General features: G+C 35.2%; 1 protein-coding gene across 1 annotated transcript in view; it reads left to right on the plus strand.

The window, feature by feature from the left end:
• LOC120416072 (uncharacterized) overlaps positions 1-22,050 on the plus strand; it is a 46,500-nt gene that overhangs the window by 18,639 nt on the left and 5,811 nt on the right. Inside the window, exons 3-4 of the mRNA XM_039577741.2 lie at positions 8,533-8,618; positions 20,194-20,320. Coding sequence (XP_039433675.1) covers positions 8,533-8,618; positions 20,194-20,320 — 213 coding nt within the window. The remainder of the gene's footprint in view (positions 1-8,532; positions 8,619-20,193; positions 20,321-22,050) is intronic.

Genomic DNA, 22,050 nt, shown 5'->3' on the forward strand with positions numbered 1-22,050 from the left:
CGTAACTGATGGCTGGTGATATTAATTTGCATATCGTTTCTGCGAGGGGGAAAGGAAAAGGAAATAACCCCTCCGCGGAACAACAATAACCGAAAGTTGCCATGAAAAACAACCTTTAAAACTCTTGCCACATGTATATTCAGGAAGGAAGAAGGTGGGATTTGGTAAAAAAGACAAACATCACGGGGTCGTCTCCGTCGCGGAAAACCTAACCAAGTGGGAGGCCGCAGCTGTTTTGAAAGACATTGGGTGGTTGTCTAGAAGATATGACGAAAAAAAAAAACCATGTTGATGGGAAATTGATGACATCACAAGCCAAGGGCAAACGAAGGTGGTGTGACGGCGAAGATAAGTGGATGGGGGTTTTGGATTATACTATCTAAAGTGATAACAAGTGGCTTCGAATTTAAAATATTAATTTCACGTGATGAAATGGCGAGTGAGTAATGGGAGTGATAAGCAAAAAAATGTATGCAATAAGTTTTTATTTTCAACTAATCAAACTTTACATTATTTAATTGCTAAATATTATTTTTCAAATACCGTCATCAGGGTGGCATTGGGTCTGGAGGGTGAGATTGGGTCATACAAATTTCAGCATTTTTGTATGACCCAATTTAACCCCCAGACCCAATGTCACCCCTGATGGCGGTTTTTAAGACAATATAATGTAAACTAATATAAATTCTTGTTCCAAAATTGTCACATTCTCTGATCCAATCCAAGTTTTCTAATCAAACCATCTACATTAACGACCCCCGGGTCTTTTGTGGTCTCTATTGCAAGTTTCTGCTCGAACCTAGGAGTCCGAAGGCTTGAATGGGAAGAGCACCCAAACCTCTTTCTACTCCAAGGAACCTTCCACCCCAGTGTTTGAACTGACGACCTTTGGATTGCGAGTCCAACCGCCGCCAGCGATTCCACCGGAGTAGGCTTGGTTTGGTGTGTTGTTTGTACTTATGGCATGGAGACAACTCCTACACCTGGAATGACTTAACGGCCTAACAACCAAGGCCGGGACCGACATTTTACTTCCTCATCCGATGGAAGGTTGCAGCAGATGGGAATCGAACCCAGAATCATCCGCTTACAAAGCGGACAGCGTAACCATTCGGCCACGCACTGCAAAAAAAAAAGTTTTCCAAGTTGTCTATTGCAAATGAATAATTCTCCGTCAACTCACACAGCAGTTGCCCCTACCCCTCTCGATTTTCGTGATTCTTTATCCTGAAGGGTGATTTTTGACCCTGATCACGAATCCGAGCTCCATGTTTCGATATCTCGTGACGGAGGGGCGGTAAGATCTTTTCATTTTTAAACATTTGAAAAAGACGTATTTTTCAAAAAAAATCAAAAACATGAAAAATGATGGCGTGCTCAGAATGCGAAAAAAAGTATTTGTAGTGACTCGACTGTAATAAATTTTGGAACATGTCGTTTTATAGCAAATTTAATGTTCTTTTAGAATTTGCAACAATCCAGAAGGGTTTCATTTCGTTAAGAACATTTTTATTTTCATTTAATTTTTTTCTGTTCTACAAAGATGTAGAGCAGACAATTACAAAAAATATGTATATGCAGAGGGGTTTGCTTGCAACCATCACCAGTTAACGCGATTTTACGAAAAAATGTTTACAACTTGAAATAAAATTGACAAGGGCTTTATCAAACTGCATAAAAGATATCTTTTAAAATTATGTGTTGTACATGACAAACATTTATAGGAAAAAAATCATGGTTATATTACATCTGGGAATGAGTACATTTTTTATGTCAGATGAAATGTGTAAATTTGCATCCAAAAATGTGTAAATGTAATACTAAAAACCTTCCAATTTCCAATGTTTCATCCAATTTGGCAATTTTTTTTGTCAATTTCGAGATGATCAGGAAATTCTAAATTGATTGAATTGTTTAGTTTACTGCGATTTAGTGCATAAACTAAATAAATTAAAAGTAAATTCGATTCCAAATAAAAATCATAATCAAGAATCTCGCCAAATAAATCTATCGATATTGGCTTGGGCAAACAATTTTCAATTAATTTATGTACTTATGTTCTAAAGCTTGAATGTCAAAATAAATCGATTTTTTATGATGATTTAGCAAAAGACTGAGTCCGAATTGCTTCTCAATTTAAATTTTAAAACATAAGCAATCATAAATTCATAATTGCCGAAGTCATACATAGTTGCTCATTTATTTTTTAATAATTGAGAAAATGCAAAATAGGTAAAATTTTACCAAATTCGATGAATAATATATATGGTAGCTGGTAGAGTTCATGTTGAAGATACTTTGGAAAATGAATTCATTAGAGAAAATAAAGGCAGCTTTTTTTCTAATTTCAAATTGAGCAGCATCTGCATCACAATTTTTTTTACTGAAAAAAATATTTGAGAAAGATCGATTAACCGTCTGTCAAAATGAACCAAATTTTACCGAAAATCAGTTGTGCAACGAAAAAAAAAAAGAACCACAGCCACAATTTGGTACACTCAAACTCCGATGGTTTGACACCAACTGTTGTCAAACGAAAGGGTTCACGTTTTAGTTTGACACCCCTATTACACGGAGTTCACACACACTAACAAACGTTTGTTTTGATAGTGTGCGTGAGCTGAGCACCGTGTAAAAAGTGACAGTTCGTCACTTTTTAGTTTGACTTTGACCAATCAACGGTGTACAAACTAAAAAAGTGTCAACCGAAAAAGTGACCAACCACCGGGTGTTGAGTGTAATTTTTACCGTATACTACGAAAGAAGTAAAACTTGTTGAACAAAAATAAAATCTAGGTCATTTTAGGTATGTAGCGTTTTTTTATCTTCAGCTTTTGTAAATTCTCAATTCTGATTCTAAACACGGTGTATTTTTTCGAGACCTCAAAGATAAAAAAATCAGTAGGTGTGTCTGATATTTGGCACCGTGAAAAAAGGGCTCTTTCCCGACTTTTTGCGGGGTTCAGCGAAATATTTCGTCGGGGGTCTAGAGCAATTTTTTTTTGAAGATTATTTTTCGATTTCATGGGATATTTGTTCAAAAAAAATCACAGAAAATCGGTGCATTCATATTGATAGTACTCAAATTTCTTATGAATATGCCTTGGGGACTCTAACCAACTATATTTGACCTCCAATAAAAAAATCGAGCTAAATTTACCAGATTTCTAGCTTTCTTTGAAATTACCCTAAAATCCAAGCTGGAAACCCCGATACGACCGAAAGTAAATCTTTTCTTTGTATAATTTGTCATGAAACTACAGCAACACATTGCCCTGATACGAATTTGAGTATCAAACAATGTAAAACATGGATTATTTAATAAATATACTGTTAAACTGGGATACTGGTTGCGCCCCTATAGGCAACAAACGTTGATCCATTCGCTCAAGACCTCAACATTTAATAAATTTTCAGTTTCGCTTGCCATTTATCAGATTTTTCACGATAATCTAAAAGAAAAAAAATGCGTTTTTATTACATCAAAATAAAAAAAAACATATTTACCTTGTAGAGAATATAACCATGAACCTTTCACTTTCTAGGCTTGAACGCAAGCACTACACGAAACTTGCAGATGGGTCATTCCACCTGAAGCGGAACACCATTTGAAAATTACCATCTCCGATTCTGCTCAAATTTGGCAGAGCTGTTGAGACTATCAAAACATGCAAAAATCCCGAATTTCATCCAAATCGGACCACCCCCTCCATTTTTGTACCCCCCCAAAAAATCGACTTTTTGGCGATTTTTGAGCGAAACCCCTATCTTCAAAAGACGATAACTCAGGAACCAAAAAACTTAGAGGGTCGGTCTTAGACTCAAATTGGACGTAGAATCCATTTCCGTGATCAAAATTTAGATTAAAATATGTTTTCTACCTGTATTGCGCAATTGAAAACTTTAAATGGCCGTATCTCAAAACTGCCCTATTTATTTTTTAAATTTGACCTCACCATCGTATTCCCCGTCCGATTTTACATAAGAATCACTTATCGACAGAAAGGAATATTTTTCGTTCCAGAGATATCGAATTTTAAATTTTAAGTATTTGAAATTACCTATAATTATAATATCTACACTCGCCGCATCTGCTAGAAGCACTCAGTCGTGCTGATCAATAATAACTACCTGGTGTTCTGTAAGATGAATTATTTTTTCAATTTTATACGATTTTGAGATAATCAATACCTTGAACAATCTATTTTTTGTTTAAGGAATATTTATTGGGTAATTTTTAATGCACTATTTTTCCTGATCTCAGTGTCATTGAACCATATTAAGTAAAATTTGAACTTTTAATATTTATTTGCAAATGCTACAGAGTTTTTACAATACAATTTTCGAAAATTTATCATTATTCTATTATTTTCATATTTTTTCTAATTCCTCATTTCTTCCCACTTTCTCAAATTATTTCTTTTATTTCTTCTTTTATTTGAAACGAGAACAAATGTAGAGCTGGCTGTAGTAGATGAAATAATTCTCATGGGTTCTAGAGCTTTTGCCATGTGCGGTAGCGAAATAGTGCCATTCAGCAAAAACCCCAAATTCTGCCTTAGGGTTTGAAAGATTGATCATATTAAACCGATTTTTATAATGTGTTTCATCAGAATAATTGATTATTTTTTTCAATTCTGATACATTTAATTTCAAAAGCAATACCATATACTTCTGATACATGTGGATAGCAGCTGTATCGTCTTCCAAGATTTCGAAATGATTGGCAAACAAAAAAAGATTATTGTTCGGACGGTGTCAAAATGAACACAACTGAATAATAACACAACTAGATAATAAATCAGATTAATCGTTGTGATTTTCTTACCTTTTTCCAGTTTTATACTTTCCAGAAATCCTCCTCCTTAATCATGCTTCACGAGAGTTTTGTTCATATTAATTCATAATTTTTAACACGATAATGTATCGTACACTTTTTCTTAAGTTACAAGATCAATTACAATTTCCTGCTAGCTCTGCGGGAATTCCATTCTGCCCTGTATTGCGTGTCGTTCTTGCTTTGTACTGTGGGCTAGCACACAAATTCACCGTATACAGCAGTTTCCTACAGTGGTGTACATTACATTTTTGCCTTATTTGCTAATGATATTTGGGAGCGATTGGTTAAGCCCACGATTGGCGCAAAGCGAAAGAAATTTGTATGGAAATTACTATGGGGAAACTTGCATTTTCACATTTTTGAATTTAAAAAAATCATTTTTTATTATTTTATGAAACTAACACCGTAGAAGTATAGACCTCGATGTCCTTAACAACTCTCTCGAAGACAGTATGGTGCTAACTTGTTTCTAACAAAAGTTACAGAGCATTCAAGAGAGTCATTCCGGAATACTCGGTAAAAATCATACCTTTTGCCAACACTGCCAAGTCAAGTGGAAACTTTCTTAAACTATAATATATTTGAGGAATTTGGGTGCAATTTAACTAAATAATGTTTTCTGAACATTTTTTTCATAACGTTTTTACGTAAGGCTCTTCAAATCTAAGATCAATCGTGTTTATTTAGTATTTCATGGTTCCTTCGGCAATGTTGGCAGAAAATGCGAGTTTCACTGATTATTTCAACACATTACTTTTGAAAACTCTGTATCTTTTTTGTGACGCACTTTAGCACCATACTGTCTTCGGAAGAGTTGTTCAGGACATTCAGGGCTATACTTCTACGGTGTTAGTTTCATAAAATAATAAAACATGAATTTTGTAATTTCAAAAATGTGAAAATGCAAGTTTCTCCATAGTAATTTCCATACAAATTTCATTCGCTTTGCGCCAATCGTGGGCTTAACCAATCGCTCCCAAATTTTGGGAGGTTGTTTGGGACCCTAAAAGAGACTCAAAAAATGTGTTGCTGATTGGATTTTTATCATTTTAATTTTTTCCATATAACTTGATTCCACCCTAGTGCCCATGCATGTCTGCTGTTTATTACCCAAAAGGTTCCAAAAAATATTTTTTCATTCCTCTGCCACATCACACTATTCCATTTTAAAACATTTTAGCATCAATCACATTATAAAAAAACAGTTTTCTGAACATGTTCCATTAAAATGAATCAGTTTTGGTTCAATATAAGCAGAGATATGCCCAATTTCCAGAAATAAATAGTGCCTTTCTCAAAAATTTCTTAATTTAATTACCTTTCACATGATGGGCACTGCCTGCTAAGATATTTTTTATGATGATAATATTTTATTGAAACATAAAAATTATTTATTACAAGTTTTGACGAAATTCATGAAAATAATTCTATAGCATTCATTACAGAACTCAGTATTCAGTGCCCATCATGTGAAACGTAATTAAATTAAGAAATTTTGGAAAAAGGCACTATTTATTTCAGGAAATTTGGTATATCTCTGCTTATAATTTTCGGAACCTATTGGGTAATAAACAACTTATTTATTAAATATCTCATGTTTTACATTGTTTGATGCTCAAATTCGTATCAGGGCAATGTGTTGCTGTATTTTCATGACAAATTGTACAAAGCAAAGGTTTATTTTCGATCGTATCGGGGTTTTCAGCTTGAATTTTGGGGTAATTTCAAAGAAAGCTAGACGACGAAGTTGACTTTATAGCTGTTGGCCACCATATTGCTAGTACGGACCACGTGTGTCTTCCTTTTGACTACAAGCTAGAAATCTGGTAAATTTGGTTCGATTATATTTTTTGGTGGAGGTCGAATATTAGTCAAATATAGTTGGTTAGAGTCCCCAAGGCATATTCATAAGAAGTTTGAGTGATATCAACATGAGTGCATCAACATCAACATGAGAAATCGAAAAATAATCTTCAAAAAAAAGTTGCTCTAGGCCCCCCGACGAAATATTTCGGTATACCCCGCAAAACATCGGGAAAGAGCCCTTCTTTACCATACATACCATACAGACCATACAGACATACCGATTTTTTTATCATTCGTTTGTTCTAAAATTCACACCGTGTAAAAATAGAATTATATGATAAAAAACAATGAAAAAAATAAACAGCATTCACCATATGAAGGAAAAACATGTTATAAGGAACAATGCTGTACAACATAATTAAAATTCCTAGAAAGTATTTTTTCCAAGCGAAAATTCCCTTACAAATGCCTCGCCGGGCAAGGCAAGAAGCTACAACGTACCCACCTTAATGACGAATGACCTGCCCGAGAGAGGTGCGAGGTTGTCCGGTTCGGGTACCCCAGCCGAGAAAATCCTTTATATCTTCACCCACGTCACGTAAACGCGCACCGTTTTGCGCAGTAATGTGAAATTTACGATTTACACTAAAATAAAGCACGAGCTATTTCAACGTCGCTGGATGTGTGCCCAGAATGTTCGGTATGTGTGTGTGTGTGGCTTCTGCCATTGCGTCCAAGCACCGTATATTTATGGGCATTACAAGCACACAACCATCACCTGGGAGAGGTATTTTTCGCGTGATTTACATTATTTGCATATTAAATAGTTGTAGGAGAAGTCGGTAATGAATTGCAAACACACACACACACAGCGACCACCTTGTGCGCAATTTAGCCCCCGGGAATGTTCCCAGGATTCAGGACTCGGGGTGTTGCACAAGCTTGAACAAGGACTTCTTGTTTCCACAACGGTGCAAAGTGTGGAAGTGGGTGGGGTTTCCCTCATTTAGCCACAAGTTTTGCTCCAGGGTGGGGTTACTTCCTCAGGTTGACCTTCGTGATCAAACCGTTAACGACTCGTAATCAACGGAATTGAGTGTTCAGGAGCTTGGCGGGTTCGTGTCGCGTTTAATGCTTACGTGGCAGCTCTATCAGAGTAGTTCTTACGAAAAAAAAGTAAAATTTTACTATTTATTTTGATATGGCGGAAGGAGTTTTCTGGAAATTGTTTCATCATTCTTGTCATTATTATAATTGTAAAAATTTATTTAATTTATATTAAATTGTATAAGAAAAAGTTAAATGAAACTCTCGGTTGCTTGTTCTCGGCCTATTTATTGTCTGCAAAAAAATCGTAAGCTACTGTTTTTTCCTTAAAACTGCTTCTAAAAAGTCGTGTTGTGGAGTGCACACAAACTTTTGATCAAATAACGAAATAGAAACGGTCTTTATCTGCAGTTTGCGTTGAGAATCACCCAATATCAAGGGGAATTACCAAGTATGGTGCACCACGTAGACAAAATACAACAAGCAATAAAAAACCGTTTCTCTCTCTTTCGATACGGTCCCCCGATAGTGCTTTATGTTGCAGTAACGAAAGAAAACTTTCTTTGTACCTGTCTTGCTGTTGCCGTGCCCTCCCCAGGGTACTTTCAAAACCAACACGTGGGCACTAAAACCAACATTCCCATTTTCCCCCCTGGACCCGACCCCGCGCCCAAGCAGCAGTACCTTATTCTGTGGAATCCTTTCCCTCCCCCCCCCCCAAAACCGCTTGTGCTAGATTGTAGCGACGTGATAAATCTGAAAAACTGGTTTAAAATTAATTCTCTTTCCATTTTCCATTTTCTGTGTGCACACACATTTTCCGACCACCATCATTGCAGGTCATTGCGTCAAGTGCTACAACTGTGATTCGACCAGCAATGAGGAGTGCACCGAGATCAAGAAGAACTCCGGCATCGTCCCCGAGGTAAGTGTCCTGCCGTTCCGTTTGCCGAGAATGTTAAATTGCTTGGTCATTTGTCTGCGTACCAAACCTACTGGTTGAAATATTGCCACTAGTTGCAGTCGAATTAGTCTTCGAACGTAATGGGGCGATCGCTCTAACTTGTAAAGATTTTGCTTAACAACTTGCAAATAAATTAATTTGAAAAAAGTAACTAAAACCAACACATCTAACTAAAATAACTTAGCAAAATAACTGGGTACCTTTCGCAAGATTCATTAAACTATGGATCTTTGCTAGGAAAAATCTAACAATAATTATGTGTCTGTCATGCATTTCTATTTATGAAATAAATCCAACAATAACAGTAAAATGATTTAATTCTTGTCAAATCAACTGTCACACTCGTGAATATTTTCCAAGTTTTTAAAAAGATTTAACTGTTCAAGTATTTTCAAACGGCACCTAAAAAAAATAACTTAATATTTTAATGGTTTTGGGCAACTTACAAAACACGTGGAAGTTTTAGAAGGGAGGTGAGGAGCTTCAAGTTTTCAGGAGGGCTTATTTTGAATTTATAAATAAAGTGTCCATATCGTTTGTTCATGGCCCCTAAGGGGTGATCTGCAAACAACGTAACTTATTTTGTTGACTTTTGTGCTTTTTAAATTAAATTTGAGGAAATAATATAACTGTTTAACTGCGTAACATAACATTTTTAATTGTGAACAACAAAACGTTGCATACAACTTATTTAAGTAAGGGTACGTCCAACAACAGAGTGACAAAAGTTTGTGAAAAAAAAACAATCGAATCACGTGATTTTTATTGTTTAATGAATTTCACTGTAATTTGACTTACATAAGGGTGTGGGATAAAAAAAATCATTGTGTTGTATTCGAATGAACCCTCACGTAAATCAGTTTATCATAAAGGGGCCATCCAGTAACCACTTGATTACTTTTTTGAAAGTTTTAGAATTTTTCCCCCTTGTGAACATCGGTCTATTTTGATTTGTTCAACAAGTTCCATAAAATACTTTTTTTCGAGTTGCATCAAACTTAAATGACGGAATTTGTGAATGACCCATGTACAATTCTTCTGTAAATATGCTCGGAAAGTGCTTTATGTTGCAGTAACATAACAAATATATAATATTTAGTACTCTTTTATCTTCAACAACCAACTACGCATACACCTTTTTTGCCATGTGACCAATATGATTTAAAATTTCGTGACGTTGCAACGCAAACTTAAACCTGTTGTAACTTTGGATCTAGACAACCAATTAAGTCGCTCTAGATTGCATTTGAAAGCTCTTTCCAAGTACAAAGAGCATCCGAAATATCAAAATGATTAAATGTTTAGTTTTTTGTTGACATAAACAAATGTCCCTTTTTCGTGACGTTGCAACGCAATAAAATGGTAAACTTACACTAGTTTGAAAAAATACTTTACTTAAAATAAACTGCAAACCCATGACATTTCCATTTAGTACAACTAAAAACCTACAAAATTCAATCAAAAGAATATTTTTTGGATTTTATTTCGCTAAAAACCAGGAGTTTTTAGAAAAATGTTTTAAAACGATGATTTTATCACGAATTGATGCATAACCTAACCAACTTGTACAAAATGATATTCAATTAATGAAAACCATGATTTTTGAAGCTTCAAGTAGTCTAGAATCGAGGAAAAATATCCAAATAGCTCATACACGCTTTTCAAAATTTCATCTTAAGGTGTACATTGCCGGAGAATGTGTCAAAGATGTTTTCAGCTCCCGTCGTATTTATACAACTAAATGCGTGCTGAAAAAATCTCCTTCATGCAACTTTCTGCATATTTACTACAAGAGCTTTTTATTTCAACATTTTCAATGTAAAAAAATCGAGAAAAATTCAGTAATGGTTGTGTTTCAAGATATTAACATAGCATAAATTTTGCAAAACTGCTTAAACTGAAAATTAGTGGTTCAAAAAATTGTGTTTTTAATGATTTTCACAAAACAAAAAACATTTAAAATAATCATATCTCAGGAACGGCTAGACCAATTTTAGTTCACCAAGTTTCAAAATAATGGTGAACTGTTTGGGCAAGGAACTTCCATTTCAAATCTGAGCCAAATCGGAGTACTTTCGATTTTAATTCTGCTGGTTTGACGTCGAATTACTGTATGAACAGAGGGTTTATCATAAAAAAAATGCAATTGAGTGCTGAAAATTTCAACTTTTCACAACTTGTATCGATAAGTAATACTTTTCGACTGTCATGTCAGATAGAATATATAATTAAAAAATGCTCATCCTTGAGAGCATTGCTTTCACGTCGTGTTTTCTAGAACAAACTTTCCAGGGAAAAATTTTCAACGCTAGTTCTAAAAAAGCAATTCCAGCCCAAAACAGGAATATTTTAGATACTTTTTTCTCGAACCTCTCCGATTTAAAAGAAACTTTGTAGACATGTTATCCTACGCTTATATAAGCCATTTTTGTGTATATGGAGCCAGTTCCACTCGATAATGACATTTTAGAAGGGCGTGAATGTTTTAAATATTTTTGTATTTCGTAATTTAAATATTGCTGTATCTCGAAGCCGTTGCATCGTACCAAAAATCAATTTGACGGGCTTTCCGAAAAAAATACACTAAAAGAAAAAAAAAACACTCCACTTTTATGAGATTTTTTGATTTTTAAGTTTAAAAGTCTAATTTGAAGGTGAGCCCACGATTTTTTTTTCGTTCAAATTTTTTTTAAAAATAGCCAAAGATGTTACAAAAAGACCCACGCAAAATGCAGGATGGAGCAACTCACCTAAAAAAATACAAAAATCATTTACAGAAACTGTTTTTTAAGTGGCTATTTTCACAAAAAATTTTAACGGAAAAAAATGAGCTCACCTTCAAATTTGACTTTTAAACTTAAAAATCAAAAATTATCGTAGAAGTGGCGTGTTTTTTTCTTTCAGTGTTTTTTTTTTCGAAAAACCCGTCAAATTTCCCACAAGTTTGTCTTTGACCACTTTTTGTACGATGCAACGACTTCGGGATACAGCTATAATGTCCATAATTGAAAATCCGGCTATTATGCCAAATCAAGTATTCCGAGAAAAACGCGTTTTAGTGTTTGTCACTAAATCTCCGTCAAGGCAATATCCCATAAGAGTGGCATATTAGCCGTTTGGTTTTTCGCATCGGAAGCCAAGTCAATACACTATTTCCGTTAAAAGTCAAGGGTCAGAACATGCGTTGGAACATCCTCTATCACCTGGTGCTAATATCTCGTTTTTGCCAAAAGTGGATATTAGCCGTTTTTTCGATGGTGGGCAGTATATTTAAATTCCGAATTACAAAAATATTGAAAACATTCACGCCCTTCCCAAATGTCATTATCGAGTGAAACTGGCTCCATATACACAAAAATGGCTTGCATAAATGTAGGATAAGATGTCTACAAAGTTTCATTGAAATCGGAGAGGGTCAGGTACAACCGGTTCCCTATTTGACATGGAATTGCTCAAGTATTTTTCTTGAAGCTTTCAACAGTAATTTGTAGTTTAATTTCGATTACAAAATATTTGTGTATCTATGCCAATGTTGAATATTTTGTTAATTAAATATAATATTTATTCATAAAAATCCATACTAAAAAATTATTTATTCTTGCTAAAACTATGTTTTAATACGATTTCATGATTTATATCTCTGAATAAACCCCACATATTCAAAAACTCAGTTAAAACTAAATTTTCAAAAAGTTTACGGATTTGCAACCATCTAAAAACCCGAGCAGGGGTAAATAACACGGGAATACCGAATTTTGGTATTACTTGGGCAAATAACAGCGATCAAAATGTGCCCTTGGTTGCCCAGTAATAGATGGTAAAATACCATGAAATCATACCAAAATCTTGTATGTGTAAGGGCACAACAATACCAAACCATGTTATTCCAAGGGTAAAATAATACTTCAAAATAAAACCATTTCAATACCAAGTTGAGGTCTTCTGGATTTTTGAACATTGCTTGAATACCAAAACTTGGTATTGCCATGGTTTTATTTTTAGGCATTCCCGCGCCCTTGGAAAATCATATTTTGGTATTTCTGTGGTCTTTCACATACATGATTTTGGTATTCATGGTATTTTACCATCTATTACTGGGCAACCAAGAGCACATTATGGTCGCTGGTATTTGAACAAGTAATACCAAAATTTGGTATTTTCATACCATTTTTAGTGCAGCAGTTGCAGTTAGTGAAAAAACGGAAATTATTCATATGCAACAGCCAAATCTACTCACCTGATGATTCCATGTTGTTATTAGTGATATTCTTCACCACACCGAATGCATTTGTCATTGATGAACGGCCTGTGCTTGAAGTTCTTGAAGCTTCTGAAAAATAACAAGATTGAAAAATAAGTATTATTAAAATGAAACTGAATTGAAATTCACCAAAATTCATTAATCTGTCGATTGACTCGTTTTTCAAAGTATTTGGTTATCCCGACTTAGAGATATTTCAACGTTTTTGAAAAAAATATTAGTGGGTATATCACACTAATTTTTAAAATCATCTTTAACATTTTTAGGTTTCAAGCCATTTTAGCTCAAAATTAATTAACTCGTGAAATTTTTTTAACAAATTTCCCATAGTTTCAGAGAAAATTGATGAAACCTTTCAATATTCAAATAATACCAAAATGTGCCATCCTGACTTAGAAAATTTTCCACAATTCCAAGTCATTTCTGTAGGGGGTATATCAAAAGTGTTTAAAATCAAGTTTGAAATTTCCGGTTTTGAATGAAAGCATTTGCTTTGAGACATGATTTAAGCGCAAAATTAATTATTTTGTCAAAATTGGTCAAAATTTTCCCATAGTTTCAGAGGAACTTGATAAAACACTTTAATACCAAAATAATACCAAAATGTGCCATCCTGACTTAGAAAATTTTCCACAATTTCAAGCCATTTCTATAGGGGGTATATCAAAAATGTTTAAAATCAAGTTTGAAACTTCCGGTTTTGAATGAAAGCATTCGCTTTGAGACATCATTATAGCGCAAAATTAATTATTTTGTCAAAATTGGTCGAAATTTTCCCATAGTTGCAGAGGAATTTATTAAAATACTGTAATACCAAAAGAATACCAAAATGTAGTGTTCGATCATTGACAAATTCTGCAATTTTGTAATATCAAAACAATACCTTAAATTGGTATGATACCACATTTTGCTCTTGCATAATCCTTAAGACAAATTTTAAAGGGTCCAGGAATACCAAAATTTGGTATTGATACCAGAGAAAGGTATTATTACGCATTTTCCTTGTTATTTACCCATGGTCGGGAAGCTGGTTTTTGTATAACATTCAGAATAAAAACATATTCTCACGTTTCAAACCATTGAAATGATTTTAATAACAACTCAAACCTATCAACGTTTCGTGACACACACAGCGCACAGTGGGCGAAATGGAACCCAAAATCGGACTTAATTGAACGCGGCTGGTTCCCTGGTATGAAAAATAGTGTTTCTTATGTAAAAAAATCCGGGAAATCGATTGGTGATGGTTTCATCCACCGCACGAAACGGCAAAGGGTCCATTTTGCCCCAAAGGCCCATTTTTTTACATTTTTTCTTGAAAATCGGTCTGTATTTAGAGCGGAGGCTTTAAGCGGCCTTCCAAAATGCACTTAACTTATGTGAAAATGTCCCAGGAATCCAGTAAAAATAACCACTTCACCGCAAAAATCATCTAGGGTCCATTTAACCCAAATTCCTCTATAAAAGCATTTTTTGGCCATTTTCAAATGTTAGGTCAGATTTTACAAATCTGAAAATAATTTTATCGTAAAGATCAGAAAATTTGACATAATAATGACGATTTGCACTTGATAGTTTAACACATTTATGTTGATAAAAATAAAAATTATGTAAAAGGCAGTTTATTCTGCGTTTGGGAAATTGGGCCAAAACTGATTCTTCAATCTTTTTATTTAGTTTAATTCCTATATCAAAATAAATGTATTTAACTATCAAGTGCAAATCGTCATTCTTATGTCAAATTGTCTGATCTTTACGAAAAAAATATTTTCAGATTTGTAAAATCTGACCTAACATTTGAAAATGGCCAAAAATGCTTTTATAGCGGAATTTGGGTTAAATGGACTCTAGGTGATTTTTGCGGTGCAAGTGGTTATTTTTACTGGATTCCTGGGACGTTTTCACATAAGTTAAGTGCATTTTGGAAGGCCGCTTAAAGCCTCCGCTCTAAATACAGACCGATTTTCAAGAAAAAATGTAAAAAATGGGTAATTGGGGCAAAATGGACCCTTTGCCGTTTCGTGCGGTGGATGAAACCATCACCAATCGATTTCCCGGATTTTTTTACATAAGAAACACTATTTTTCATACCAGGAAACCAGCCGCGTTCAATTAAGTCCGATTTTGGGTTCCATTTCGCCCACTGTGCAGCGCCTTATAAATTGAAAAACTTTTCCAAATTAAGCAGTCATAAATTTAATCACCTAACGTGTGAATACTAAGGAAACGGCAACACAGTAATTCCACATGGGCCATCTATTTTTGCACCCACATTGCTGTAATAAATAATGGCAGCGTTTCATATCACTTTGCAAGACATGGTTACACTTTCCAGCGTTGACTGGCTGCGAAACTTAAAACAGCAGCGCTAAAGCTTAAATTAATCTACTCCCTGGCAAAAGTTGCGCCACACCCCGTTCTCGTGTCGTTCGGCATCACCGTAACCATTAAGCAGGATAAATGTACCGTCGAGCAGCGGGATATTGAAATGGCATGTTCTTATAAACAGGAATTCTAGACTTTGTCTCAAGAATAAACTGTTAATTTATAAACAAATTTTCAGACCTGCCATGCTTTATGCTGTGCCGATCTGGACAAGCTGTTGCTTAACCAGGAAGAAAAAACTTCAGAGGATTCAGAACAAAATTCTGAAAATGATTCTGAAACTTCCTCCCTGGTTCAGCACCAGTGAACTTCATCAATTAGCCGAAGTTGACACTTTGGATGTTATGTCCAATAAGATAATTGATGCATTTCGACAAAAATCATTGCAGTCTTCAGCTGCATTGATCCGCTCTTTATATAGTTTATAAGTTAGTTTTAAGGTATCCCTTTTCCCTTTTCTACATGTAGGACCTCCTACATTTGAAATCACTGAATAGCGAAAGCTACAATATTTCATGAATAAATGAAAGTTGCTAGTATTTAAAATTGAGGTGAAAAGTCATCGTTTGTGATTGGACACTCAATAATATTTTAACTGAATGAATGTACATGGAAAAGAAATTTGAATAAATATAAATTAAAAAAAAAAAAAAAAAAAAAAAAAAAAAAAAAAAAAAAAAAAAAAAAAATGTTTGGCATGTTTATAACGAATTCAACACCCGACACCTGAGCCACGTGGTGGAACAACCCAGGGGGTGGCGTAAAGGAATTAGAGGAAAGAACACACCGCGGCTGCACCCTAAAACGAGCAAGACAGCTGCCGGTTCCACCTTCTTGCTTGCCAAAAAACGGGGGATGGGGAACTCATATGAAGCCGTTGTGGGGCTTACACAAGAAATAACTCTTTCTCAGGGTACGAGGCACGGCACGGGTTGTTTCTTCCAAGAAGATGCTTTTTAATAATGTGATCCGGAAGGGGGGTCTGAGAAGAGGGGAGGAGGGGGAGGTGGTACAAATGCATGAATGTATAATAAATTGGAACATGTGAGCATGAACAGTACACGCCATGGAAGTGCCCTTTTGGGAAATGCTGTCTGTGTAGCAGAAGAAGAATTTACAGGGGGTCTGGGTATTGAGGAGGTTTCGTGGTGGCAAATGGAGAAATCCATCACTCAGGGTAGAAAGTATGAAATTGAATCATGTTCAGGGTGAATCAGAAATGGGCCTGAGGATTTTTATGGTATTGAACTGTGGTGAAATGTCAACGGTTTTATTCGGTGAAAGTTTTTTGGGGCACCTAATGGGTTTTTAATCCCTTCCTACCGAGAGTAAATAATATAAAAAAGCATTGTATATCAAAAAATATGGGAGCGTTCTATTATTAGGTAACGTGTAACACAAGGTCTTTTTGCAAATTTTTATGAGTGCTTATTTGAAGATTTTGCGTCACGTAACATAATTTGTCATCACATAAAACATGTGAAGGAAAAATGAAGATCTAGAGAGAAAATTTTAGCGTCTCTTGATATTTTCAAAAATAGTTGCAAGAAAGCGTTTAAATTTTATTATTTATAATCTTTTTTTAAATTTTAACACTCATTTAAATTGTCCGAGCCACGTAGCCCAGTGGTAACGCTTCCGCCTCGTAAGCGGTAGATCGGGGCTCAAATCCCGGCTCGGACCAACACAACTGGTGATCTTTTCCCTTCTGGAATCGATTGCTTAGTAAAGGGAAGGTAGTGTATCGTCACAAACTGAACCTTATCACGACACCTTAGGGAGGCGACCTATGGAATGTTATCATTAACCCTAACATGTTAACATTAAGTTGAGAATGAAACTGCCACTGAATCCGCTTTGTAAATGCCGGCCCCGATACTCTTCAAGGGTGTTCCCCTCAGGAACTGGGAAAGATTTACTTTTTTCTTTACTCATTTAAATTTGGTGTGAAATAAAAGTCCTCATTTTTGAACAGCCTACTTTTCTTTACCAAAAATAACAGAATCGAATAGTAACCCTTTTCCAAACAAATGCTGAAAAATAGAACTTTTTTTTTTGATTTAAGCGATTCATTGACTCAATGCATGGATATTTGTCCTATAACTCTGTTCAAATGGTGTTTTTCGGAATTGCAAAAAGTGTTGTAAGGAAATCGTTGCAAAACTTGATTTTTTCATTACTCGTCATATTTACCCAACTCGATGAACCTCGTTGGGAAAATGTACGACTCGTGCTGAAAAAATCCTCTTTTTGCAACTTGTTGCATAAACTACTGTTTTGAATCCTAAAAATTCTTCTGTTGAGAAAATAATATGAAAGTTTTTGAAAAACATTTTTCTTTTTTCTTCTAAATTATTTATTTTTGGCCCATTTATAATATAAGGGAGCGACATAAGTTTAAAAAAATGTTAAGTGCACTGATAATGTGAAAGTCGAAAAACACAAAAATAAGGTAATGAAATTTTCGTTGAACAAAACACAATAAACAAACAAAACATAACACGATGTTTATATTACATCGGGGCTTGGTGCGAGATTTTGTGTCAAATAAAATGTAATTTCACGTCAGTTTACGTCAGGAACAGGTGAAATTTCATTAGCTTTTTTGTTGAAAATCAGATTTCAACACATTATTTTAGATAATATTACTCAAAAAGAGGTTATATTCAACCAACAAATTTTCCGTTCTTCCAAAGTTCAACTATTTTTCACAGTGTTGACTGTATTGTTAAGTCATTTTGGGTTGAATTTCTCACTCGAAATTTCAGATATTATTCCCTTTAGCTATTTTTTGAACTTACCCAAGTAACATTTTTTTTCCAGGAGTTCTACAAGAGCTCTTCAAGATAGCTACAGCATAGCAGTTTGGACCGCGGTAGGATAAAACTCTCTTCAAGTACTCTTCCAAACTCCTGAAGAAGTTTTAAAGAGCATTTTATCCTACCGCGGTCCAAACTGCTATGCTGTAGCTATCTTGAAGAGCTCTTGTAGAACTCCTGGAAAAAAATGTTACTTGGGTGTTGTCAACTTCTAATGATCATCGTTTAGCAATTTAAAAAAAATGAAAAAAATCAAATTCCTCCGGAAATAAAAAAATAGGATTCGTTGAAAATAATCAGACGAAATTTTTTGTTCAAGTTTTTTTTTTGTAAAAATATGAAAATTAACTTTAAACCGTTTTATTACCAGAACGTCATTGATTGCAAGATAAAATACTATATATTTTAAATTTGTTTCAGAACGTCGCTTTTTGAAGTTCCGTAAAAAAATGCGTTTCAATGTTTGACCTTGAATATACAAAAACTAGAGCATGCAATGTAAACAATAACAAATACGTTTTGTTTGTATGACAATTCTGTGCCTTGTCCTGGAGTTTGGTAGAATTTCCCTTGTTATAATTACAAATGTTTAAGGTACTCAGGCATGTACGTGTGTCAAACGCGTTCTGACCTGAAGAAATCACTTTGGCCAGTTGTCGCACTTACAGAAATTTTCAGGTTGTGTCAAGAAGAGCGAAAAAAATGCACGGAGTTTTCTTGGTTTTTATTGAATATCTCAGGATTGAAATCAAATTGTGGGGATCTTTGAAGGTCAAAAAGGGAGGCTCGATTGGCCCAAATGCAAGTGTGACAAAATATCACGACAACGACGAGATGCTGATTCATGCTACTGCCGATGTTCACGAAGGCTCTGAAAAGTCGGGCATATGGCGGCCATGCTTGTTTTAGAAAAAAAAAAAAAAAAACATTCAGATCTTTATTCAGAAAGTAGCAATCAAAAACAGGTTTCTTTGTGTTGTTTGTAAAAGCGGTTTACAAATAGTTATTAATTTTTCCTTAAAATTTATTCATTCTGGTCCCTGCATACAGAATCATCATTGGCAGTCATTACGCCAAGAGTGAATGACACCATGTACGGCCTAAAATTTAAATAAATACAGAGTATTTTAGATACTCACATGACTCACATTTCCTGGAAATGATTAGAGGCTTCACCTTTTTATAATGATCGCCAACTACGTAACAGTTGGCGTATATATTCGAATTATGAATCAGAATTTTGCTCAAATTTACATTTCCTGTCCCAAACAGCATTAAAACATCCAAAAACTTTTGGTACCTTTAGTCACCAACCTTGCATCAAATGCCAATTTATCATACTTTCAATTATGGTGTTCACCGTCGGTAATCGCGAACGCTGAATTTACATTTTGTGTGCATTCACGTTCGCCGCTGAAAGTCACGCTTCCTCCGGGGGAGTGCATCCGCCGAACTGAAGGGAATTTCCCGAAAAACCCCGCTTCCAGTCGGAACATAAATCACGTGCTCTGAGCCACGCTGAGCCGTCAAAGTTTGATTGCAAAACCGCACGAGTTTTCAATCATTTTAACCATACGCGCTGCCAAATTGAGCACGGAAGGAAATTCTCGGGTGATTTTTATTTTGTATAACCTTTTTTTTAATGTGATTGTTGCAAATTTGTTAAAAATCATTGCTTTAAAAAAAATCAGCCACCGAGTTTGATTGACAGGAATGAATGAACAGTTCAACCACATACCGGAACGCCCGGCTGTCTGGCGTTGGGAAACATTATTGACGCTTTGTCGGGTCTAAAACGGGTCCAGGGCCTACTGCCGGGCTGCTTCGCACGTGCTCGTACATGGTTCGCTCGCGCACGGTATACCTAGTTTGAGTAATTGACGAGCGTTGAAATCACCCATCACGGGCAGGCAGGCACGTCAGCTCCCCGATGATTGAACACCTGTTTCGATCGAATTTGTTCACCTTTTTCCAGTACGATAATGATGGCATATCAGCACATCTAGATCTTGGCGAACCTACATACTAACTACAGCGTATACTAATGTGTTTGGCCGTTTCTACCTTGCAGACGTGCACTCCCAGCTTGATGGCATCGACTACCGGCAATTGGCTCGCGGACCTGACCCGGATTGAGTACTTTGGCGGAGCGGAGATCACGGTGCCCATGGTTTGCCAGAAAATCGTGGCCACCAACGGTGAGTAACTACCCACTGCTGGGAAGGTGGATAATTTAGATGAGTGTTTAAACGGTATTTGTGGCATAAAAGAGTTTAATGACTTTAGTTCAGTGAAGTAAACAACCGATTAAGGTAAAAAGGGCATTAAGAAATCGTAAACATGAGTCCTATTTAAAAAAGGCATTAGAGAAAAGTTATGGTAATGTGATGTTTTGGAAGCTTTTGGCAGTCGAATGCTTTTCACTGAAAAATCAGTTCCCGTGATCGAGGAATTTTTGGCCTAGAATGTGAGAACCACGAAGAAGCATATTCATGAGTATGATTAATTTGTACTATAAACTTGAATATATTCTTCAAATTGACGAACACAATTCACGATATCGGGAATTGACCTTTTTCCGTGTGACAGAGAAAAAATAGAGATTTCATAATAAGAAATCAACTTAATTTTTATTCTTATAACTTATTCTAAATTATTCTGTCTTATCATTTAAATTTTGATTAAATCATTTTAAATTCTCTCTAGGTTAAAGTCACGGTAATAAAATAAACAACAACATTTTAAAAAGCTAAGACGTAGTCAAATCCATAAACCACGTGGACACATTTTTTGGGACTTTCAGATTATCCTTTGCGCCCTTGTGGACTATTGCACAGTGCACAGAAAAATTTCGTGAAAATTTGTCTAAGATGCCAAATGTCTAGCTCTTGATCTACATGACATATACGCCATTTCATCAAAAATGGTAAAAAGCACTATTTGGTGATAGCTCAAAATTTTTGCAGTTTAGCGGCCTACTACACGGAGAAAAAAGAGTTCCCAAAATCGTGAACAAGCGTTCATGAAAATGGGAACCACGAACAAAGTGTTCAAATGCCATGGTACGTTTTTCAAAATCGTTCAATGTGTTCAAGTTCGTGGTTCACATTTTCATGAACACTTGTTCACAATTTTGGGAACACTTTTTTCTCCGTGTAGGCCTACTAGTCTATGTACTGGAGAGTTGTTTACAATATTTTTATCGAAGACAGCAAAATGTTCTGAGCCTTTTTTGAAAAATGGTTTTGAGAATATTTTCAAGATGCTATGTTTTCAAATTGGTGCATTTTGGCGCAAAACAAAACAAGATCAACTCTCTACGAAATTGGCCGATTTCGACCATTTTTATTTTAAGTATTTTTTTATTTGACTTAAACTTTGTGGGGGCCTTCCCTATGACCAAATAAGCTATTATGCGTCATTGGTTCACCCATACAAGTCTCCATACAATTTTGGCTGCTGTCCATACAAAAATGGTATGTAAATATTCAAACAGCTGTAACTTTTGAGTGAATTTTCGGATCAATTTGGTGTCTTCAACAAAGTTGTAGGTATTGTTAAGGACTGTTGAGAAAAAAATAGGTACACGGAAAAAAAAAATTGCAGTTTTTTTCATCAACTTTTTTTTCACTAAAACTCATTTTCCCAAAATACGTATTTTTTGATTTTCGAGATTTTTTGATATGCTTTAGGGGACAAAAATCCGCATGAGCCATAGAGAAACATGGTCAAAAAATCTGTCGCCGAGTTATTAATTTTTGAAAAAATAGTGATTTTTGGAAAAAAAATCGAAGTTTTATGCAAAAACAAGTTTGACATTATTATTTAATACATAATTGAATTTGCAATCGAAAAGTACTTTACAGATATTTTGATAAAGGGCTCCGTTTTCAAGATATAGCCACCGAATGTTTGATTTTAGCGTAAT

The sequence above is a fragment of the Culex pipiens genome, chromosome 2 (assembly GCF_016801865.2).
Source record: "Culex pipiens pallens isolate TS chromosome 2, TS_CPP_V2, whole genome shotgun sequence".
NCBI classification, from domain to species: Eukaryota; Metazoa; Arthropoda; class Insecta; order Diptera; family Culicidae; genus Culex; species Culex pipiens.